At 36.4% G+C, this 25,576-nt stretch overlaps 1 protein-coding gene across 2 annotated transcripts in view; it reads left to right on the top strand.

Moving 5' to 3' along the window:
• Positions 1–25,576, top strand: part of CNTLN (centlein) — a 315,169-nt gene that overhangs the window by 191,840 nt on the left and 97,753 nt on the right. For both annotated transcript variants that reach the window (XM_040481333.1, XM_040481334.1), the window contains exons 14-15: positions 7,111–7,202; positions 12,247–12,782. In XM_040481333.1, coding sequence (XP_040337267.1) covers positions 7,111–7,202; positions 12,247–12,782 — 628 coding nt within the window. The remainder of the gene's footprint in view (positions 1–7,110; positions 7,203–12,246; positions 12,783–25,576) is intronic.

Genomic DNA, 25,576 nt, shown 5'->3' on the forward strand with positions numbered 1-25,576 from the left:
CATCAGGCTCTGCCCTGTTGGTGCTTGGATCCTATGTCCTCCTGTCTCTCTGCCCTTTCCCTACTCAATGCTTGTTCTCTCTCTCTCAAAAATAAACATTTTAAAAAATGGAAATAAAAACAAAAAATTTTATTTTATTTCTCCCACAGCTTGAGTCTTGTTCATTAAATAAACTTTTAATTTTATCAAAGTCTATAATTTAACATATTGCAACAATAATTACCCCAGGTTTAAAGTCTTATTTTTATATGCAGTGTGCTCAGTACTCATCACAGTTTTAAAACCATCGTCTTTCTATTCACAAATTCTTTATTATGATTTATTTTTTTTGTTCGCCAGATATAACTGAAACTTCAAGAAGGGATCAAAGTAGCTATATTTGTAAGAGCTTAGATGTTTGAAAATATGTTTCAACAGTTTTTACAGTCAATGGATAAATTGGCTGGGTATAATTGTATCATGTCACACTTTTTTCCCCTCAGAACTTTCTAGATATTATTCATTTTTATTTATTTTTTTTTTAATTTTTTTTTTCAATGTTTATTTATTTTTGGGACAGAGAGAGACAGAGCATGAACGGGCGAGGGGCAGAGAGAGAGGGAGACACAGTATCTGAAACAGGCTCCAGGCTCTGAGCCATCAGCCCAGAGCCCGACGCGGGGCTCGAACTCACGGACCGCGAGATCATGACCTGGCTGAAGTCGGACGCCCAACCGACTGCGCCACCCAGGCGCCCCGATATTATTCATTTTTAGAATGAAAGCTTGTTGTGGAGATATATTATGGAGAGGTGTCAGGTTTGCCCTTCCTCCAGTTCCTCACTCCTTTCTTTGGATATGACTTCCTTTTGCTTTGTGAATGCCTGAATTTTTACTTTTTTCAACCTGATGTTCCAAAACTTAAATAGAAGATGTCTTGATATAGTTTGTTCTAAATCATATTTTTGGATTATCCATGTAATTTATTATTTGTCAATTAAGATCTTCCTGCATTACAAGGAAATGTGTTTTTGCATATTGCATTTTTAATACTGCAGTTCAAGGATGTCAGTAATCTTTGTATTTGCTTACTTTTTCTCTTACTTTTCCTCTCCCTCTCCCCATATATATGGAGAGAGAGAGAGTTTATATATTATATGTATATTCTTTCCTTTGTTCTTTCTAGTATTTATATTAAATCTACAACTCTTCAAATTCCCACTAATTTTGGATGTCTTATTATTTCTTTTCTGAGCTCGTATTTTATTAAATTCAGGTTTTTGACAAGTTCTTTTCTTTCTTTAATTGTGTTTTTTTCCAGACTGGATCTTAAATCTGTATTTTGTTAAATGTCCATTTCACTCCACCTGCTGGAGAGTGTTTCCTGTCCTGCAAGGGGTGATCTCAGAGATTTTAAATATCTGGCTTTAGCTGTCACCAGTCTGGTGGTTCTTATCTTTACTAAGAACTATTTCTGCTGCTCTTCATTCCCTTCCTGGGAATCCTGTAGATCCAGACTTACAGTTGATATTATTTTCTGTTTTCCTAAAGGACTCCCTTTAATATTTATTATAGTGCACATCTGCTGGTGATGACTTCTTTCAGCTTTTTTATACCTGAAAAAGCAACCTTTATTTTGTCTTTATTTTTTTTTTAATTTTTTTTTCAACATTTATTTATTTTTGGGACAGAGAGAGACAGAGCATGAACGGAGGAGGGGTAGAGAGAGAGGGAAACACAGAATCCGAAACAGGCTCCAGGCTCTGAGCTGTCAGCCCAGAGCCCGACGCGGGGCTCGAACTCACGGACCGCGAGATCGTGACCTGGCTGAAGTCGGACGCTTAACCGACTGCGCCACCCAGGCGCCCCAATTTTGTCTTTATTTTTGAAAGATCTTTTCACTAAGTATAGAATTCTGCATTGGCAGGGTTTTTTTTTTTCTTTTGATACTAAAAAACAAATTTACTCTATTATCTTCTGGCTTAAAGTGTTTTCAGTGAGAATTCACCTGTCATTCTTATCTTTTTTAAAACAATACATAACATGTCTTTTTTTTTTTTTTTTTTTTTTCTACTCTCTCCTAGTGGGAGAATGAGCCATTCTTGGGCCTGTGTGAGTTTTGGAGATTATTTCCTTTAATCCTTTTAGGTGGTTCTTTCTTTGGGCTGTTTACACACACGCCTGTGCTGATCTGTACTTAGCTGAAGACTTGAGGGGGACCCCCTGTAGACCTTCGGAGCTCTCCCTGTGTCCGAGCAGATTTCTGTTCCTTGGCACTATATCCTGCAAAGTCCAGCTTCCTTGGTCTGCCTGGACTCTGGGATCTGTCACTTCAATTTAGGAAGAATACCAGACCCATTTAGTGCCCCATTTCTGTGCTGTAGCCTGGAAGTGCTCTAGGCAATAAGTGGGAAAAAGGATTGGATTCACTTCATTTGTTTGCCCTTAGGGCTGACTACTTTGCAGTGTCTTAGACACCCAATGTCTGAGAACCATTTTTTTCATCTCTTATTCTCTAGTTTTAGTTGTTCCACATGGACAGGTAAATCTAGTGTCTCTGGTACTTACTTTTATTGTCATTGAACATGTTTCCCTGGATTAAAATCTCAAATCTATAGGGATAGTAACCTTTCTCCATGTACCAGGTGTATTTTCTTATTTCCTGCTACCTGTTTTCCCCTGCCTATTTTTATAAAGATTTCAGAAGTTTTGCATGTTTTTTTTTAAATACTCATTACCTTTCCTCTCAAATCAGTTCTGTCTCCTCTAACTTCCCGCACTAGCACCTTAAGCCCCTATGACACTAAATTTCTCTTTACTGAAAATTACAATTCATAGTGTAAAGAATCTGCTACAATCTCACAATATCTCTGTTAGAAGCTGGAGAGATCTGAGCTGCCAGGTGTCTATGTAGCTGATTTAAGATAATAAGCCAAATGAAAGTAACAGTCAAGCCTTTAATCACTTACTATATAAGCAAGAGGCTAAAGTGGAGAAAGCATCAACTCTCTCTGTTCCATCTTCCCCCTGGAACTGCCTGCTAGTTGAGGATCAGATGGATCAGCACAGACAGAGAGGTTGTCTTACAGCCAAAGGAGCTCTGAGCAAAAGTCTCCTGCATTTTTATTGACCTGAGTCTTGGGGGAGAAAGGAAGGGAGGGCTGGGAGAAGAAAAGTATTGGGTATTGAGTCAGATGCAAGAAAAATGTCTTTAAGGTTACCCCCCACCCCAGCAACCAAATAAGGACATTTCAACAGAGGCACTTGAGGAAGGCCTTACTTAGCCAAAGGGCTGCCAGTCAGGAGGTGTTCACCTGGAGGCCTAGTGGAGGTACACAAGGCAGGAACAGAGACATGCATAAGAATGTGGTTGGCAGGGGGAACCTGAGCCCTTGACTATAAACTCCCTTCAGGGACCACAGTCTATTGGCTGTGTGCCAGGTCTGGTTGGGGTGGGGGGCAGCTTTCCCTCATAGGGCCTGCCTGGTAAAGCATATAATACTTATGTTCAGGCCTGAGAAATCACCTATAGGATTAGGCTTGGAGCAGGAATCCTCAATCTTTACAAATACAAGAGTATGTTCATAAAACCACTGTTTATGGTATTTTTCATTGAATGCTGAAGAGCTGTTTATTAATAAAAGGATGAAACAAACAAATGTGAAAGCTCAGAAACTATAGCAAGTCCGTGGACACAGACACACACACACACACACACACACACACACACACACACATATAATTTTTTGTTGTTGTTGTTATGTGGGTCTGTGGATTGGCTGAAACAATCTGGTCCAGCTCATCTGGTCCAGCTCTTTTTTAGGCTACAAGTGGAGTTTATTTCTGCTTCACGTGTCTGTTTCTTGGCCACAAAAGGACAAGTATAAACATGCAGAGCCTTTTAAGCCTTGATTTAGAACTGGCACGTTGTGACTTTTATCCACATTCTTTGGCTAAAATAAGTCATTTTATTAAATACAGCTACCAACAATTCATACGTCTTCTCTGTGTGAGTTTCTGTGGAGGATTGGGGAGCACTTTTAGACTTTTTAGGCCCTTACCCATAAACTTCCTAGAAGTCCTTTGTCCAGCTGAAAGGATCTACTAAGCATCCCATTATTACTTTCAGAGATTGCCAGTAACAGGCATGACAGTCAAACCCAGAGGCCATGTCTCAATATCAACATCTTAGATTTGGCCTTTATCCTGCCAATGTGTCAGTGGCTGCTCCTTTGATATGGTGAGTAACACCTTCATTTCCAATCCTGAAAGTAATGGAAGGTATGCACTTCTATATGCCTGTGGCTGCTTCCTTTCTGAACTCAGTTCTTTTCTTAAAACCTAGTCAAGTGCAGCCAGTAACAACCAACTCATGCTGTCAGCATTCTACCCTGGATATTCCTCACTTACTGTTACAAATTTATTAGCTACATTTTTTGTCTTCTGTGTTTTGTCAAATGGCATTTTGCCAAATGTTGGCCACTGCATAACACGAGCACCATTTTCTCAGCCTTCTGAAACATATTCTTTGGCACCCATTACCCATCCCCAAATCAATGCCACATAATTTAGATTTTTATTATAGCAGCATTCACTTATAGTTATCAATTTCTGTACCTGACAGCTTTTGCTACGGCATAAATGACCACAAAATTTCAATGACTTGCAACAATACACAGGATTTTTCTTGTTTATGGTTTCTGCAGATCAGCTGGGCAGATGTGCTTCAGGCTGCAGTTCTGTTGTTTGTCTGAAGCATACTGAGTTCACATGATTTCACATGTCTCAGTCTTGGGCCCAGGCTGAGCAGGGCAGGGACTCTCTGGCATGTTCTTTTCAAAGCAGATACTGGAAGCTTCCAAGGGGAGAGGAGAAATACCTAAGTTCTAGGCTTGTAACAGGCACATTCTTATTTATTCCCACATTCCTTTAGGCAAAGTAATTCATATGGCCAACCTCAACATCAGTGGAGTAGAGATCTGTACTCCACCCATGAAGGTAGAGGATGATGGAGTAAGCATTTGCTGACTAATAATCTGCTATAGTGTGATATGAAAGTATTAACCAAAAGCATTTGCTGTTTTTCAAGTACCTACTGCTCAAAAGAATCACTATACTGAAGTGGCATATTTTAAGTCATATTCTGCAATCCTTCATAATGATAATAAGTTTTAAAAATAATTTGATAAAATAGCTAAAAGAATCTACAAAGAGAAAACATTGCAGAAGAATTTAATTTGTTAGTGTAATCTAAGAGAATTAAGAGAAGAGAAAAACATGGAAGATAGGATAAGTTTAAACAATTATGAATAAACAGCATTAAACGTTAAAAAGTAGAGAGGGAAGAAACTCCTGGGAAAGAATATAAATCAGAATGAATTTTATAAACTAAAACATTAAAGATAAATCTCCAGCAAGGTGAAACATGCTCATACATCTACCATAGGACAAAAATAGAAGTGCATATTTCTATCTAGGTCCTCTTGGTTCATTTCTCAAATCCTGAGATCCTCGAAGGGGAGGAGAATCAAGGGGCAAAGGGGGCTCCTTGTTCTTCCCCAACACCTGGGCCTAGCTATTTGAATACTCTTTATAAATCCTGTGAAGGTGAGATACTAAAGTTTTTGACAGAAAACGACACGTGAGCATGGTCAACCATGTGGACTTTGCGCACACACGGGAGCACAAAGCAGCAATCCAATTCATTTTTAAATCAGTCTTCAGCATTTATTTTATTGGAATTATTTAGCTATTTTTAGCATTCTATGCTCTTTGAGCATAGAACTATTTTCTTCTTATTTTTAAGAGTAAATATTTCACTTAGAACTATAGCAGATATTTAAATGACTTGAACAGCTGAATTGTATTTGCATATTATTTCTATATTGCTGAAAGAGTGTTGTAAATGAATTCAGCACCATGGTGTTAGGGGACTAGAAAGAGAAACTTGGGAACCAACAGATTATTATCAAGGTAAAGGTACATATTCCCCAGGTGGCAAATTCTACCTATTCTAGCTTTTATTATCCTTAGGATAGTGTTCTATTTATTTCATGAGTACAGAAGTTTTAATTGGATATGTCATGTTTCAAAGACAAAAGAAATGCCTAATTCACTCTAACAAACTTGTTAGTCACTGTTTATACCAAGAGGATTTCTACTCTACGGAGAATAATATTGTTTTCTTTTTCCTTTGTTGATAAATCAAAGTTTTACACTGACCTACAGCAGCCAAGCATACTTTAAAGCAAAATCACCTCAGTCTAACACAGATATGCATCCTTTTAGCTTTGTGTATTCTTTTTGCCCTTCTATTAATTCTTTAAGAAATGTTGTATCCTAAAAATAATTCAATAATAAAATATTAAATTTGTCACAATAATTTATCTGATTAGAAAACATTTGTTATAACTTTTAGTGTATTTAAATTTTAATAGTGTTAACTGAAATTTTATGATTATTTTTTTCCTTTAATTTTGATATCTTGCTTGTACATTTTTGCTTCGTTGAAAGGTTGTGGTAGTCAAATGCATCGTCAGTATATAGGAATCATTTATAGAAACAACTTCACCTGTTATCTGGGTTTCTGTGTGTTATACAGTGACAGTTTTCCTGGAAATGAGATTTTTATGGTTTACTCTGCCTACTGTGTGATCTTTTACCTGAAGAAAAGGGGGTGGTAGAGGCTGTTACAGTTTCAGTCCACCCTAATTCGGGTACTGTTTGCTTTGTTCAGCAATCACTCTGATCCTCCTGGCAGGGAACAAGATCCAGAGAACAAAACTAGTAGTGACTGTGTAGATAAGAAGGCAGTGAATTCTGCTTTTAAGGCAAAGGGGGAATAGTCTACAAAAGAATGAAAATAGGAATAAAAGTATAGCATTGTTAACCTGAAGATCTGTTGTACCTTTGAAAATCTTACACTGGGGGAAAAAAAAGACGCTACAAAGATACGTAATTATGTGACTGAAAATCTTGGAAAAGGTCACCATTTAGTTTCTAGCGAAATACTTGACAATAAAATAGGCTAGAGTATTCATAATTGAGAAAGCAGAACCTTTTTCCTTAAAATGACAGGACAGTGTTTCAGCATTATATGCGTTACCATAATATATTATTTATTCTCCACCAGAACAACTCTGTGGATATGGTGAAGATGATGGGGTCAAGAAGAGTACTCCAGAGAAGAATGGGAAAGAAATGTCAGAGCAGACATGGCAGAAGGTAGTGCAATCTTTAAGATATTGAGCTGAGGAAGTTAAATCTGAATTTTAACATAAAGGATTATAGTTTAAAACGAGGGCTCATGAACTTAAACCTTGTGTGCATCCTTAATTTAAATTCATAATTCAAAATCATTGGCTTGCCAAAATGGGTTAAAAAAATCAATGTTAGTGAAATAAATGTGCAAACACTTGTGCTTCTGTTGACATAGATTAAAAATATCTCAAAGATGAAATGAAGAGAATGACAATGGAAATTAAAAAAATGTTGGGGCGCCTGGGTGGCGCAGTCGGTTAAGCGTCCGACTTCAGCCAGGTCACGATCTCGCGGTCCGTGAGTTCGAGCCCCGCGTCGGGCCCTGGGCTGATGGCTCAGAGCCTGGAGCCTGTATCCGATTCTGTGTCTCCCTCTCTCTCTGCCCCTTCCCCGTTCATGCTGTCTCTCTCTGTCCCAGAAATAAATAAACGTTGAAAAAAAAAATTTAAAAAAATGTATACTATATGTGCTTATTAATTATAATTTAGCAATTTAACTTTAAAATGGAACATGATGAGACTCTGTTATACTTCAAAAGGCATACAGGTTTAAAATATTTAAATGATTAAAACTGAGCATAGTTTTAACTTCGGTAAAGTAAAATGGTAACATGTTTATCATTTAATTTTAAACTTAAAAATATACATGACCCATCTCATTTTAGATAGAAATTTATGACCATATAATTTTGGATAGCACTCCCTGCTTTAATAGACCCCACTTGTATAAACCCTGTAGTCACTTTACATCATGTCTGTAATTAATAATAAAATGTTCTTTAAAAATCTTAACATTGATCTTTACAATTTTATACTTAGTTCATATTTTTGTATATAAACACATTATCAAGATCCATTAAGTTGGCTTGGTTGCATTTTAGCCTCTTTGTTATTGTTATAAAGGAAAATATTCTTTAAAAAATGTGTTTTAGTGTTTATTTAGTTTTGAGAGAGAGAGAGACAGACAGACAGAATGTGAGTGGGGGAGGGGCAGAGAGAGAAGGAGACACAGAATCTGAAGCAGGCTTCAAGCTCTGAGCTGTCAGCACAGAACCCGATGTGGGGCTCGAACTCATGAATGGTGAGATCGTGACCTGAGCCAAAGTTGGACGCTTAATCAACTGAGCTACTCAGGAACCCCCAAAATTTTCTTTAAATGTTTTCATCCTATAACTGGTTGTCATTTGCTACACTAGATACTTAGATAAAGCTGGAAATACACAAATATATAAACAGAAATATTAATGCTGCTACTTATATTTGTTTCATCTGTGACTTGACTTATAGGAAATCTAGGAATTTACAACAGATGATGTGATCCCTTATACTTCTAACACTTGCCATATGTCAGGTAACAAAGGCTGTCATCTCATTAATACTGAGTAACACATATCAGGTTACCACAATAACATACAGAACAAGAAATGCTCACATTCATTTATCTTAAGGTAAATATATAACTGAAATTACACATTATCAACTGGAATGTCATACAGTTTGAATAGCTTCTTTGTTTCAGAACAATATTTTTGTTTGCTGGGTTTGTATAATTTATCTCTGGCTATATAATACTATGCTACTATCTACCACTATCTTAGGGTAGGAATCCTGAGGAAATCTGTTATTTCTTTCCACCTATGGCTACTATCATAGTGGATCCAGAAATCCATTTTAAGTCTTTAAAACCCAACAGGAATTATTTGCATTGGACCATACTAATTTGCCACTTTTTTTTTTATATTAACCTAATGTAATTGTATGAGTCATGATTTAACCATTTTTAGTTGGGTTTCCTTATTTTAAAAGGATGCATTGTAAACTCATTCAAAATAGGATTAAAAGATAGTAAAACTTGAAAACGGTATTTACTTACATAGTAGAAATGAAACATATAAGATTATTTTTTAATAATATATTAACATTTCACACTATTATGGTATGAGTTGAGTCCCCCGACCAATGTTATCCTGTCAAAGTCCTAATCACCAGCATCTAAGCATGTGACTATATTTGGAAATGAGGTCTTCAAAGAGTCAGTTAAGTTAAAATGATTATTAGGGTTTAAGCTACCCAGAATGGTATTTTTTTATGGCAGCCCTAGCAAAGTATTATAGACACTTTACAAAGTCAAGTGTTTTATTTCAGTTTTGAAAGGAACCACCTTTCTGGTAAATTATTTAAACGATCAGTACTGGAGGAAAAGTATGCACTTGAGCTGATTTACAGAAAAATCAAATACCTTTAACAAATCCCTAGGCTTTCATTTTCAAATATATATTGAAATTTTCTTTTCTATTTCTGGAGGCTTAACATTAGGTTAACAACAATTTTAAGAGTGTACTTTGAGCAACACTTTAATTTGTGCTATGGACTATGGGAAGTAGTGTCTCTGTTTTGTTATTTGTCCTCCATTTTAAACTTAAATGCGATTAATTTTGACCAGTTCTTATGAGTAAACATAGATTCACTTCAGGCAGTTAACATACATAAACATTTTAAATGTAACAGACTTTAAACAGACATTTTTCCAGTGTTATATAAAATTTTCATGAGTTGTACCTAACATAAATGGATTTTAGTCAAAAGAAAAAGATAATGCTAATTTCCAGAATTGAAATCTCATACTTAAGGTGTTTGTTACATTTGTTCATAACATATTTTAATCAAAAGTACAAAGTTGATTTAATTTGATCTAATTCAGCAATATTTAATGCAAGTAATTATATTTCAGCTCAAATAATTTTATTAAATAGCTGTTATGATTAATAATAATAATAGAGACAATAATGAGATGGTAATGGTGATGATAAACTGTTTAGAACTCACTGTCTATGAGGAATTGTGGTGTATGATCATGTTCAATACTTGTAATCTACAAGACAGATGTTACTAATCCCATTTCACAGATAAGGAAACTTTAAAATAGGTTAAATATTTTACCAGGTTAAAGTAACCTGAGCTGGAAGTAAGATATAGCACAGAAAATATTCAATATCCCCAAGACCATACTGTTTCTTAATATTTTTGTATCACTACTGTCAAAATCAATTTTTTAAAAACAGTATAATTGCTTATTTCCACAAAATAGATTTTAAAAAATACAGTTTATTCTACTTACTTCACCATGGAATTAACCTGTTAAAATATTTTAAAATATGTATATGAAAAGTATACTATTGTTTGCAGTGATTAAAACCACTAAGAAACTGAAGAGGTTGTAAAAAGGTGATATTCCCTATCTGGTAGTAGTGTTTACTAAATGGAGAATAAAATTTGGCATACAATGATTTTGAAAAAGTAAATGATTTTTAACCAGAGTTCATGTCTTCTTGAACACTGTATTTTTTGTCACTTTATCCAGCTCTTCAGTGAAGTATTTGCATTGAAAAGGAACAATAGAATTTCTCTTGCATATATGCACAGAGGTCTGCAATAGTCTGATAGAAGCTCTTTCATATACCTCTACTCCAGGTCAAGAGTAAGCCCTATAAAGACATAGATCTAACAGTAAGGGAATGTATCATATTACAGAAAAGCAAATTTAAATTAGATGAGATTCTTAATATTGTGTTGGGAAATATCCATGTCCTGGGACAGGATAACTAATCAGTAAAATCTGTTGAATTAAATGAAGAAGGTCGACCTCACAAGAAAAGTAGGGAGTGTAGAAGTACAGGTAAATCAGAAATGACTGAAAGTAATGTTTAGGAAACAGCTTACATCTTCACCACCTTAACTAAATCCAGTAAACTGGAAAGTGGTAAATATGTGCATATTTTCATCTTGCAGATTTCTGGAATATTTTATATCCTTGGTTTTCAATACATCAAATATGTTTTCACCTTTGAATAATTGTTTTAAAAGTAAAAATGAGTCTATATAGTTTCCCAATCATTTAGATTTCTTGCTTGACTCCAGTCCTTTGTTCATTTCCCATGTGTATCTGGGCGACTCTTCTTCCCCACATAGCTTGTAGAATACTGTGAGGGGCACAAAATCTTGAATTTGAATCCCAGTTCAAAGAATGTTTACCTCTCTGCATTATTTAAGTTTTCAGAGCCTCTGTATCCTCTTCTGGGAAGATAATTGTTGGCTCTACTTACCTCACATGGTTTTGGGATGATCTAGAGAGATCATGTTTATGAAGCCATCCCGTAAACTGTACTTTACAAACAATAGTGATTATTTGTTTTTCAAGATTTAAGCTGAAATCAACTCCTTGAAAGTTTCATATTCATGGCTTAGAATTAATTGCTTTGTCCTTTTTGCCCAGACTTACGGCACTTAGATGCTGTCCTTAATCAGTTTTATTTACGCCTGTGCCTTTCTTTCCAAATAGTTTTTGAAATTTCTTAAGGTCAGAAACTGTATGTTTTCATTTCTTTGTCCTACAACATGAACATTGTTTATTGAAGTAAATTAATGGAATATTGGAATAATTGTAATTTTAAGTTGTTAGACTTTTTGGTAAATGTTTCCTTATTGTATAAACTAAGGACCTCATGACTGCTAAAATTACATTTTTCTCACTTAGAATAAAGTAGACTTGGTAGATTATTTTTTTAACTAGGTAATCATTTTTTCATATGATTGTTAGATATTGAAGAAAATTGTTATTTTATTAATAAAGTTTCTCTATGTATCTATTTTTAGATTTTGTATAAATTGTTTTTTTCTCTGAAAATATTTTTTCACAATAATTAGACTACATAGCTAAAGTGCTTATCTCAGAAAACTGCAAAGTTTATTAGCATACTTAGTTCTGTGTCACTTTGTGTAGAATTTTAACTTCTTTTACCATCTGTCCTTTATTTAACAGATGTATTATTGCATTTTATAATGTATTTATCTACACCACCTTAGAATTATTTAGAAATTAAGTACTTTAGATTTATTTTGTCCTTGTGCTAAGTGTAATTTTTTTTATTTTCATAAATTAGAAATGATAAATATACAGCAGATTATGGTTTTTGGACTTTTAAAAGAATAAATTAAACTCTAATGTTTAGGTCATTGAATTGGAAAGTCGGCTAAAATCTTTTGAGAAAAGGTCAAGAAAATTAAAAGAAGGGAATAAAAAATTAATGAAAGAAAATGACTCCCTGCAATCACTCTTAAAGCAGCAACAGGAAGATGCAGAGGACAGGGAAAAAGAGCTAGAACAGCTACAAAGGGGGAGTAAAGAAGTAGAAAAAGATAAAGCTGGACTTCAAGTAAAAATCAGTGAGCTGGAGAGAGAAGTCACTTCCCTAAGGAGACAAGTGGCAGAAGCTAATGGTTTGAGAAATGAAAATGAAGAGCTGAAGAATTCAATGGAGAAACTGCAGCAATTAGCAGACAAAGCTAAATCTGAGATGGCCACCACGGAAGTGAGGTCTGGACAATATGATTGTAAGACAACCACTACCAAGGTTAAATTTAAAGCCGCCCAGAAAAAGTGCCCTGTGGGCCGTTACCACACTGTTCTCAATCACTCCATCAAGGTTATGAGCAATGTGTTTGAGAACCTCAGCAAGGACGGCTGGGAGGATGTGAGTGAAAGCAGGTAAGGCTCTCATTAACTTAGCTCTGTGGTGGGGACACTGTGCATATGTAAAGCACCAGCAAATGGAGATTGAATTTCAACTACTGTCGATTTGGTATTCAGAAAAAATACTGTCAGATCCTTTGAAATATCTTGGGAGGTCTTGTTCTGAGCTTATTGACTGAAATTTGCATGCAAAATTAGCCACAACTGCATGAGTATTTGAATAGGTGCCAGGAAACCCAAAAGAAGGCAATGCTTGATTTCTTCCAGTGATGCTATTTTCATGCAGTCATGAGGCTTGAAATTGACAGTTTGGCAGGTTGATTTAATTTGCTGGCCCTTTGCATATTCACCACTGACAGCTAAGGATTCCCAGGCAAGCCTACTAAGTCGGTTTAGTTATCTTGTGACATGCCAACCTGGGAGGAGAAACATTTTTCCCCCTTAATTTAGTTAGATAAATTTTGAATGACCCATTTCAGCTTGTTACCAGATGTCTACAAGCTGTTTAACATCCTTTAAATTAAGAACCATCTTCACTAATTATTTCATGTATGTATTATGCAAAGTCATTGTACTAACTTTAATTGAATGGTGGTTAAAAATCAGTTCTTTAAAGTTAAAGCTCTATAAATTCCTGGTCCTAAGTTATATAACACCTAGTGAATAGCAACAGGAGAATACTAAAAATCTATAATATTTCTTTTCCTTACCCCTGGCTATACATTCGTATATGTACTTGAAGCACATCAGTAAAACCACAAAGGCAGGTGGATAGTAGAACACCTCTTTTTATATCTATGTAATAGGGAAGTTCAGTGTTGCCAGAGTTGCCAACAGACAAATAGAACTATTTTCATAATTCTGTCTTGTTTTATAGTGGTATGTATTTCCTTTTATTTGTCTAAGTTTGTTTTTTTTTTAATCCCCAAAAGACATGTGTTTCAGATTTGGGATGTCCCTGGATGGTGTAGGGGTGGAAGAGTTTTCCCTTCTTCCCTTCTAGGTTCTTTGGCTGGTCTCATAATGAAATTGATTTAAGAAAGATTAACAAGAGAAAAGTATTGGAAGTTTAATAATATGCATACCTCCTGTATACATGGTAGAGGCCCAAGAAAACTGAGTAACTCCCCCCAAAACAGCCAAAACCATCACCTTCAATACCACCTTCAGCTAAAGACAAAAGAAGATGAGGTCAGAGTGTCAGTTATGGGAGGTTATCAGGAAAAGCATAATAAACAAGGGTAAGGTTCTTATGCAGAGTTAAGCCCTTGACTTCTTCATTGGCAAGAATTTTTACAGATTTAGACTCATCCATCGCTTCCTGGTATAAGGAAGCCTACACCCTTACAAATGGAGATTTTCCTTATGCATGCCAGTGTCTCTTAGAAAAGGGTAACTTCTACTTGATTCTCAGAACTTGTCCTATGTCTGTTGTTTCCTAAAAGTAATTCGTATGCCAAAGAGACATATTTGCGGGTGGCAAATTCTGTTCCCCTACTATCACACCTTTGAAAATTCCCCGAGAAGTTTCACAGTCCAGAAGCTAAGCTGACAGATTGATTGCTTCATATCTCACAGAACCAGTGTCACAGTCCTGAGAATAGGTCAGTTTAGTTAAACAGTTGTGTCTTATTTCAGCAGGTGGGTCTTGCAGGTGGGCTCCCAAAGTTAGGCCTATTTTGTGAGAGAAATGAGGCATTTAAAAAGGCATTTCTATGGAAGTGAAATAAAAACAGAGGATAATGATTGGAGCAGACTATAAAATCAATCTTGAATCCTGAAGGCAGCCAGTGGAGAGAAGACATTTCTAGAGGTAGGGGCTGAAGCATCTTTGCAGTTTGAGTATCTCCAGTGATGTCATTGGTTGTTTAGGTAAACTTTCTGAGTGGCCCACACAGCAATAGGCATGAAGATTATCTAAACATGAGCTATTGTGGTGGTTTCTCTGAAGTGTATATGAAGTGATCTAGCTTCATTTTGCAGAGCTTTGGGGAGGGGGGGGAAAGGCAGTTTTAGTTCTCAGTGATTAGTTTGATTCTAAGTGGAAACGTTAGTTTGGAGAGTCATAGCCAGATATTTGAAGAAACCAGAAGAATTCAGGATTCCATCTAGTTTATAGGTAAACAACAAACCCTCAAGGTAATTAATCAGAACTAGAATCTAATATTCACAAAGGTGTGTTATTGAAACATAATTATTCTCTTTTAAATCACCTTAATTTCTACTAAAGACAGCCAAATTAAGATTAATTGGTTTGCAAAACAAACCTAGTTTCAATAAACTTGGCCTGATTATTTACATAAGTCCAACAAAGAATAGTGGTTGACTGTATAGACTCTTTTTAAATCTGTTTTGCTGAAACTTTTCATAAGGATTTTCAGACTGAACTTTTCAAAGCTTCTCAAGGCCAAGATGCCAATCCAAGGATTTGCCACTGGAATTGCTTGCAATAGCAATAGATTGGGGTAAATTTCTCTCTTCTTGAAGTCCTTCAAATATCCTGAGGTTTCTTCACCTGCTGGGAAGTAACCATCCTTGCTTACCTGGTATGGCTGCCTGGAACCCTGTAAACAAGCTACTAGGATGTTTTTTCAAGAAGTTTTATTGACTCCATGAAGTCACCTTTCTTCCTTAAAGCTGTCTGGTCATAATCTGAGTCTATGCATACCTCTCTAAAATATGACATTACAGTCACAACTTTGGTAATATACTCATTGTTTCCAATTATGTCATGTTACCAAGAGAACAGATTCTTATTGAATTTATGCCAAAAAAAAAAAATAGATTGCCATGAAAATATAAGAATGTTCACTAAGAGTTTCCAAATTCTGGAGGGATCATTTAAGGAGAAAAAGATGTTTCAATTGTTTACACAGGTCCATTTTACCAAATTGCTGTAAGTCCTTGCTAACTTAAGAGGAAAAGTTTTCTTAAATCTGGAAAAACACAACATTTAAAAAATTAGCAATAAAACAAAGTCACAAAACTTATAATCATCCTTATCAGTTCATTAAGTCCCATGTTACTAATTTTTGTTCTGCTTGAATCCAGTTTTCTCCTTATGTCTGGAAACTCTTATCCAGTTTTATGATCTTAAAGGTATTAGAAACTTGTATTTTGGAATATTTTCCATGAGTCTCCTTGGAGATCAAGCATTTTCCAAACATTTTTGCAAAAGTTTCAGTGTAAAACAATAAGTCCGTAAATGACAAAGAGTTAAAAACATGGCCATGGTTAAAGATCTGGTGAGAGTTCCTTACAATGCAGTTGACAGGAGGGGTGCCTGAGTGGCTCATTCTGGTATGCCTCAGACTCGGTTTCAGCTCACGTCATGATCTCATAGTTCATGGGATTGAGCCCCACGTTAGGCTCTGCACTCAGAGCAGAGCCTGCTTGGGACTGACTCTCTCTCCCCCTCTCTTTCTGCCCCTTCTCTGCTCACACTCTCTCAAAATAAATAAACATTTTTTAAAAATGCAGTTAACAAGGAAATTTGGTTATTTGTGATATATAATATTTCAAGATAACAACTGGAATTATAAATGATAACATTATGTCAGGACAAATCAGATTTTTAGGAATTTCACGCAAATTCCAGTACACTTAAATTAATAACATATATCTACACAAATATAACCAAAAAAGTTTAGCATCACTTATTTGACAACACTTCCCATATAATTTAACATATCAAGTCAGCCTAATTAGCTTAATACATTTTTTGAAATGTTCCAGGGACCTTCTGAAATATCTGAGTTTCTTCCAGGTCAGAAAGACTTCATTTAGAATTTGATTTGGGGAAGTTTGTCAAGAATATCAAAACGTTTTGGCCACTTGATCATGGGTCACTGTGAGATAATACTTAGTTATCTGTTTAAGGGACAAGACAAAAACTTCACAGGCAAATACAGAAGTTCACATAGTTCTCAGCAAAACTTCTTTCTTCGTATCAAGAGGACTAGGTTTATTTAAATAATCAAAAACCTGATTATAAAAATAACAAAGCACAGGGAATTATTTTGATAAAAACACAAAATCTTTGCCTTCAAGGTAGATTAGTTTAAAAGGTAAAGAAGAACCTTTCACAGTCTCTTATGAAGAATACACAGATAGTCAAGAAAACGTTATCCTTTTACCAGAGACAGAATCAATTTGTAAAATTGTAGCAGCTGCCTTTTGATATTAAAATTCACTCAATTAAGTTAATTTTTATCTTAGCCAGTCCTGCCCATCCATAAAATTCCTTTCTAAAGATTCCTTTCCACAGACTTTCTACAAGTTTCAGATTTTGTCTTGATTTTCCTCTTTTCCATTTTTAAATAACCAGTTTTATGTTGAGATATTTACTTTATTTTCATTCAACAAAATGCATTTCTATTCCTTTTTTTTTTTTACTGGAAACATATATCTTACTTTTCTTGCATTTAGAGATGTTTTTCATATTATTTCTAACAGTTTTAGTTACATTTATTAATTAGAATTCCTAACCCTTAGAAACCTTAATTTCTAGTGAAAACTAAGTAAGCAATTGTGAACTGTGTGTTGCAACAGCATTCTTTAGATTGCCAAATTTATGAGTACATTCCATAATGTACAGTCTTTCAATATGCAACATGTTTACTAAGAGACCCAAATAGTTCTTTAATTCCTCTGTAACAACCAGAAGTAGATAGGCCCATGTTTAGTAATTATATTATCTTATTTGGAAATGATCTAGATATTCAGTGAATTTCTCTGAATTTAAGTTAGCAAAACTTTAAAGGTTCAACTTACCTAAGATATTTGGGGAACTGTTTTTAAGAACACATACTGTTAAATGTAATGTCTGTTAAAAAGTTTACCTAAAAACTCTTACCACTACTAATGTCTATCTTAATCACTCGCTTCCAATAATTATGTTTAGACTACCACTGAAAGCTTCATGAGACATTAGACACAGCCAGCCATCACCCTAAGTTATCCTTGCTGATAAATTTCGTAAGAGATACAACATGAAGTTATTTGACTAGTAAACCAAGGCAGAATAAAATTTGTATCTCTGCATTATATTCAATGTTGATAAATCTAAAGACATACCTATTTTAATGAAACCAACAAACTTAAACTAGTTTTTATTTACCAAAGATTATACCAAGTCATGTGAACTTGAGAAACATATGGATCCATTTTTGTTAATTTCTGAGAATTCAATTTATATAAGTTTAATTTTCTTTATGTGAATTAAATAGAGCTATTTTTCAAGTTAATTTTGGTAATATCATCTGGAGGCAGAAAAATATCACAAGTCTACAGCATACATATACAGACATACAGAGACCTTAAAATTTTAGACATGAGACAGGTATGAAAATGTAGAACTTACTATTAAAAGAACAGTAGAAATGAGTTAAATTTATCTATTCAGATGGCTAACGATTTTTTTTGTTTTTACTAATATTTGTGGAGAAGACATTGATTTTTTATTTGCCTAAATTTCAAATGACCTTTTCCCCTTTTGTTCTTCTGATAAGAATTACCTCCTTGAAGTTTGTAGAACATTTACATCTCAAAGGCACAGGGAAGGAATGCAAGCTCCTTTAAGAAGAACTTTGGTTTCCCAAGGCCAATATTTACAAGCCTTTTGAAATAAATAGCAGAGGTTTAGGGAATGGTAAAAAGGATTGGTGGACTTTTAATTATTTCTGGAACCTCACCTAAGGTCCTATAAAGACTAGATGTTTTAAAACAAGGACAGCTGTTTGAATTCCTCAAAGAATTGCTACAAGGTATCTAAGAACTGTCACACCCATCCAACTATGTTGAATGTTTTTCTTCCCCTCTGGGTATATTTAGTTTAGGAGAGAAGCCCTAAAAAAAAAATTCCTGTCAAGCACTGAATATCAGCTTTATTCACAAATTCAGTCAGACTCATAGCTTCCCATCTAATTTCTATTTTTTTAATCTACCCACCAAATCACAGGAGGTAATCCATTTATGAAAACTTTTGTGGATCTAATATTCTGCTTTTTAAAAATTTTTTTTAATGTTTATTTTTCTGAGAGAAAGAGAGAGAGAGCACACGCAAGCAGGAGTGGGAGGAGGGGCAGAGAGGGAGACACAGAATCCGAAGCAGGCTTCAGGCTCTGAGCTGTCAGCACAGAGCCTGACATGGGACTGAAGCTCACAAATCATGAGATCATGACCTGAGCTGAAGTTGGATGCTTAACCAACTGAGTCACCCAGACGACCCTAATATTCTGCTTTTTTAATCTTTCCACCAATCACAGGAAGTAACCCATTTACAACAACTTTTGAGGGTTCTCCCTTAGTTTAAGAAATTCTTTAACTATGGCTCTTAATTCAGCCTTTGACCAAGGAGTGGAAGATCGCTGAGGAGTATTGCCCCCAGTCGCAAGTGATTTTGTTTTAAAAGGTAACTTTAATAGTCTCTTCAGAGTGGAAAGGCAGTTCAGACAAAGAATTAGTGAAATGTGAGCATTCAGGTAAAGACTGATAGAGGGAAATAGTAGGAGTTATGTCAGCCTTAATGACTTTTGTTTTAGGTACCTCTTGGATCTTTAGTATTTCATTTGCCCAATTTTCCAAATATCCACCTCCCTTTTTTTTTTTTTTGATGAGAAACTTATCCCCAATGTTTGCATTTTAAAGAATGGCTCTTAGGTCCTACAGAAGATGGGGGCAGAAAACTTCTATCACAAAGGCATAGAGAAAGTAAGTTTTCTCCAAGATGGAGTTTTTGGGACATATTTGCTTCTTATTAGAAGTCCAGGGTAATTTAAGTTTTTCCTTTTTCTTAAGTGCAGGACAATTCTGTTTCCAGTGTCCCAATACTACAAGCAGTTTGAGTTGAATAGGTGAGGTCTGAGGGTTGGTGACCAGTGAGCTCTGAATTGATGCCAGAGCCACATTTCTGGTTTTGTAGAAACTTGCAGAGAGGTGGGAAGATTTAAACAAGAGTCCCAGATAGCCGAAAGATATTCTAGAAGGCCAGGAATAGGGAATTGGAGATAAATGGGTGTGGAAGAACGTGGAATTTATTTTAGATATTGTGACAAATAAGCCCACTGACCCAATCAAAGGAGGGACACAGATACTGGGAGCACAGTGAAGCAAGGCTTTAATCAACGTTCTTGCAAGAGCGGGTGTCTAATGGACAAGCACACTTGGAAAGGCAATTTATCTCCTAATGTGCAAGTCCCTCCCCTGATTCCTCATTGGCTGAGTGCTACAGAGATGATAGCCTTACCCTGACATTGCCTATGCCTGTGTAAGGCAAAAAGTAGTCTGATTGGAACAAATGTACATTCTTGAGGTGACACAGAGACTTCAGTTCTTTAGCGCATGCTCATAGCAAAGCCCGAGAAAAATAAGCCCATGAAATGGAGTGGGGAAGAACCAGGAAGTGAAGTGTCTAAGGGCTTGGGACTCAATTGTTGGTCGGGGGAGGGGGGGGTTCATACATATTTCCAATAGGTTGTAAACCTTTTGTTAACTAGACAGCACAACTTTTATTTGGTATTTCTAAAAATGAATCATTCTCACAGATATGGACTCTAATTTTCGTTCTGAATATAATTTCTGTTCTTTCATATTGTCAAGGAAATCCTTAGGGCTAGCTGTTACACTTCTTTGTGTCCACTTTTTAATTTGGTCTTTCCATAGGTACCAATAAGACAATTGTTTAAGATAAGGCTTTCTAAAAAAAAAAAAAAATTCGGGGCGCCTGAGTGGCTCCGTTGGTTGAGCGTCCGACTTCGGCTCAGGTCATGATCTCGCGGCCAGTGAGTTTGAGCCCTGCGTCGGGCTCTGTGCTGACAGCTCAGAGCCTGGAGCCTGTTTCAGATTCTGTGTCTCCCTCTCTCTCTGACCCTCTCCCGTTCATACTCTGTCTCTCTGTCTCAAAAATAAATGAACGTTAAAAAAAATTTTTTAAAAATCAATTACAGAAGTTTTTCCAATTCAAAGGATCTCTCGTCTGGCCACTGACAGACTTAAAGACAGAATATTCTCACTGACATAAAGCCAAGCTCTAAAGACACAGAATAAGATGACAGAGACAAAAGAAAGCAGTTATAAAGTCTGAGAGGAAAGGGATCAATAGAAAACAAGAGTGCTCATAACAAATTTTTACCTAAGGACCAAATTTTACCAAAAGGCTCCACAAATATTGTCTCCTGCTAGTCTAAATTTAGATAAGGACTCTTACCATTCTCACTTCCATCAGACCCTACATGCAGAGATCCAGGAGACTGATGGGTAAGAATTCTTAACTTCTGCCAGCTTGTGTCCCAGAATTCAGAATCTGTCAGCTGCAGCATCCCTGGAGTGAGTCGTGATGGTCCCTTCACAGGTTGCCAAAACTGTAGGGGCAGAAATGTTTTCCCTTCTTCCTTAAGTCTAGAGTCTTTGGTCTAATAATGAAATTGATATAAGACAGATTAACAGGAAAAAGTTTAATAACATGTATACCTCTTATTTATATGGGAGAGACCTAGGAAAACCGAGTAACTCCCCCAAATGACTGATGCCATCACCTTGAAACTATCTTCAGCTAAAGACAAAAGATGTTGAGGGTGAGGAGTCTGTCACAGGAGGTTATCAGGAAAAGCACAGTATACAAGGGTAAAGTTGTTATGCAGATTTAAGTCCTTGTCTTAGCCATTGGTAAGAGTTTCTAGGGATTTAGAGTACTCTATCTCTTGCTGGTATAGTGAGGAAGGCATCCTTACAAGTAGGAGATTTCTTAATCAGAGACATAGAACTGAAATTTATCTTAAAATGTCTTTCTCAAACTTGTTTGCATCTATTAGATTTATCTGAATTTTATAAAGATTCCAAAGCTCAGATGTGAGGTTTTCCAATCGGATGGAGGCCACCAAATGTGGGGCAGCCCCTTTGGGTGGAAACTGGGGGTATAGGTGGTAAAAGAATTCACTCAAGGCAGAACAAAAGAGAGAGATGTTTACTGAATACCCCACAAGGGAGCAGCAGGCAGGACAGCAAAGGAGAGACTGTCTCCCACAAGACAATGGTGGGGGGCTGTAGTTAAATGGGGAAGGTGAGGAGGTATGGGAATGTATGGAATTTTCCTTTTTTGGTACCTGTGCCCAAGTGTAAGTAGCCCATTGGTCAGCTAGGGCTTACATATATCTTGGGTGGGTTGCCTAATGGGCCTATTTGTATTCAGCCAGGGGTTTGGGGGTCACTGTGGGCCCTTCATCCTCACTCAGATTTCTTTTGTTCAGGTTGTTTGCCTGAAAGCAGCCTCTACATAGGCCACACCCCAGAATAATTAAATCATAACTTCTGTGGTGGGATGCAAGCTTTGTAGAAGGACTCTTGCAGAAAGAGTGGTGACACCGAGGCTTTTCTTACCAGGAAGCGAGTTTATTTGTGCTGACATGGGCTCAGAGAGTTTGTACCTGAAAACCTAAGCCCTGAATGCCACGTGGTGTAGTCTTTTATGCATTTTCTATTTCTTTGTCTCCCATATATGGGTAACGCATAAACATACAGGCTGATTGGGTGCTCTCATGTTACAGGGACCTGAGGGACGTCACATATGCACAAAGCCAGGTTGCCTTCCCTTATCTTGAGGTCTTTTCGTACCATATTTCTGAGGGAGGGGCTTCTACCACAGCTTCACTATTTTTTAAGCTCTCCAGCTGATTCCAATATGTAGACAAGTTTGGGGACCACTCTTTTGTTTTTGTTTTTCAACTGTTTGTTTATTTTTGAGAGAGAGAGAAAGGGCATGCGTGAGTGCAAGTGGGGGAGGAGCAAAAAGAGAGGGAGACAAAGAAACTGAAGTAGGCTCTGCACTGACAGCAGAGAGCCCCATGCAGGGGCTTGAACTCACAAACCATGAGATCATGACCAGAGCCAAAGTTGGACTTTCAACCGACTGAGCCACCCAGGTGCCCCAGGAACCACTGTTTTAAATGATCATTGGGTCAAGCCCTCGTCTTCAGACAGGTAAAAAAAAAAAAAAAAAAAAAAAAAACCTTGAAAACAAATTGATGAAGGTGAGGAAGAAGGATGAATCTGCATTCCCATTTCTTTTTGACTCCGAAGATTTTCTTCCTTGTTCTCAAAAGCCATTAGAGATAAAATCCTACTCAGCTTAAAACCCACTAATCATTTATCTGTCTTAAAGGAAATCCTAGTTTCAGCTAATTATGTCTCACCAGTTGATACTACCACACTCTTCATAATAGAAGTGGTGCAGTTTACTCATGCGTGAGTATGTATGTGTGAATAGATACATGAAAGCTAAGTAACACAGTCAGTTCTAATTTCATCGTATTGGTACACGTGCAGATGGTCACATATTTTGGGAGATGAATCATACAATATCTCTTAAAACATAAGATTGTCATTTAAGTTGCTTAGCAGTGAACTTGATTTTACATTGTGAGAATTAAGTGTTATATTTCCTGCCTGACAGAACACTCTCAGGAATCACTCAGCTGCAAAAAATACTCAAACAATTAGAAATCCCACAGTGGACCTCCAGGACTTTAGAACATTCTATTTCTTTTAGCTTTTCATAGTCTGAAATATAAGAAATTTACTTGAATACTGAGAAAAGCAGAACTTTGTCCTTCATGTATGAATATAAAATACTTTATTATATAATTATGACCTTGTTAGTATTTATATATTTATGACTATTTATCTTTCATAGTTGGGCAGTATTACAAAAACATGCTATCAAATGACAAAAATAATACAGTTTAGAAATGAGCGTGAAGTCCTTCATTCAAGTGAAAACAATCCATGGAATGAGGGAGTACGCTGCCTAGCAATCTATGGTGCTCTCTTCCTAAGGGTTTTGGGCAAGAAAGAGTTTTATAGAAGAAGCAATGCAGAAACAGGGCATAGTTGGCTGGGAGGTTAGGGATTGATTGATTGATTGATTGATTGATTTTTATATGACCAGTATGTCCTGGTCTGTAGAGTAAAGTAAGTTAGCTAAAGCTGTGTTGGAGGATTGTGATTGGTGTGTATTAGGTTTCCTTGACAGTGAGGTGTTCTGTATAGACGTTGTTTTGTGTGACCTGTCATGCATTTCTGCCTAGATCTGCACATACACAATCATGGAGGGCTTTGTTGGCTTTCCATATCTGGCCTCAGGATTGGAACTGGCCCTTCTGTTTCTGATGCCAGTAGGGATTAACTTGCCTCTCCTCCTTGAGCCAGACCATGCTGGCCCCCTGGAATGGATCAGGGAGAGAAGAGGACTATGCAGACACCCAGCCTCCTAAGATTGTGAGATATGATAAGAGAAACAGAGAAAAACCAGCTCGCTCTGGACTGCACTTAGGCAAACTTAATGACTAATCATAAATCACACATGGGTAGTATATATCTTGCCCTGGCTGGAATAGCTAGTTGGAAGTCTTACCTGAGGGGAGGACGCTGGCCCAGGACCCTCAATCACCCAGGACCCTCAACCGGGGCTCCAACCTGGCAGTTCATTGCAGGGCCTCCCTAGCCAGAAAGTTGGATATTGTGAGTACATGATTTGATGTATTAATCCTTCTTTGTTCTTCTCTATACTTCTCTCCCTCTTTATGTTTACTATAGTTGCTTAATTCCTTATATTTCCTTTCCCTTATAATTAATAAAGCTTTCTTCCATGAAACAAAAAGTTCAGCTATTGCAAATTACTATTATTCAGAACAGGTGTTTACTATAAATGCAGCTCACTTAGTTCAGTTTTCTGATAGAGGCCAGGCCACTGGCACAGCCTGCATTTTGTGGGTCCTGATACACAAATAACTTATCAATGCCCAATTCAGTGATGGGTGATTTTCAGGAAGAGTTGTTCATACCTCGAAAAACAGAATTTCAACAAACCATGTTTATCAAACTTGTGGATAACATGACATGAGAAAGGGGTAAAAAGTACTTTACAAAATAGAATAAAAATCCCCAAAGATAGCAATAGACTGGGAAGATAGAGTTACACAGAAGACTACAGGGTCCATTACTTAGCTGGAAGAGCCAGTTGCTCAACTATACAATGGGGAAAATATGGGACTTTGCAATAGTATACATAAAAATATTTTAGGAAGTTTTAATTAAATCTTGTTTGAGTCTACAGTACAATGTACATTCCAGAAAGCTTGCATAATTTTAGTCTGCATCTACCAAAAATTGTACTAAGTAATTCACATAGTATCCTTGGAATATGAAATTGAATTCTGGACATAATGCTCCATCAAGATAAGGTGGAGTGACCAGGGTGAAAAAACATCTCAAAAGCACACATAATAGGAATGTTTGAATAAGCTAGGGATGTTTTTTTACGAGATGTTTCAAGCATCAAATGACCATATCCAAATATTTAAGAGATCATCCATGTGGAAAAGGAATTAGACTTACTTGAATGTTCTACTCAACCTCAGCACTTTGAATCAATCTTCCTTCTCATTAATACAAACTATTAACATAATTTTACTTATTTTTCTTGTTATCTGAACCCACCCCTTTAGGATGAAAGCTGCATAAGGGCAGAGATATTTGTCTCCTTTATTCGTTGTACTTTATCTTTTGTGCTTAGAAGAGTGCCTGGCACATAATTGGTGCTTGGCAATGAATGATGAATGGACATTTTACTGAATGATGAGTGGACATAAGAGATGGAACTGAGATCAGTGGGTGAAAGCCTCGGAGATTCAAAACTTGTCTCAGACTCAGGGAAAACTTTCCTGTGAGAAACGTTAAAGCTTTCTGCCCTGGCCCAGAAAGTAGTAAGTGCTCCAATCGTGGCAGCATTAAAACATGTGCTTCCCAGGTTAACG

This window comes from Herpailurus yagouaroundi, unplaced genomic scaffold (assembly GCF_014898765.1).
Source record: "Herpailurus yagouaroundi ecotype Mexico unplaced genomic scaffold, PumYag 160, whole genome shotgun sequence".
In the NCBI taxonomy this organism is placed as follows: domain Eukaryota; kingdom Metazoa; phylum Chordata; class Mammalia; order Carnivora; family Felidae; genus Herpailurus; species Herpailurus yagouaroundi.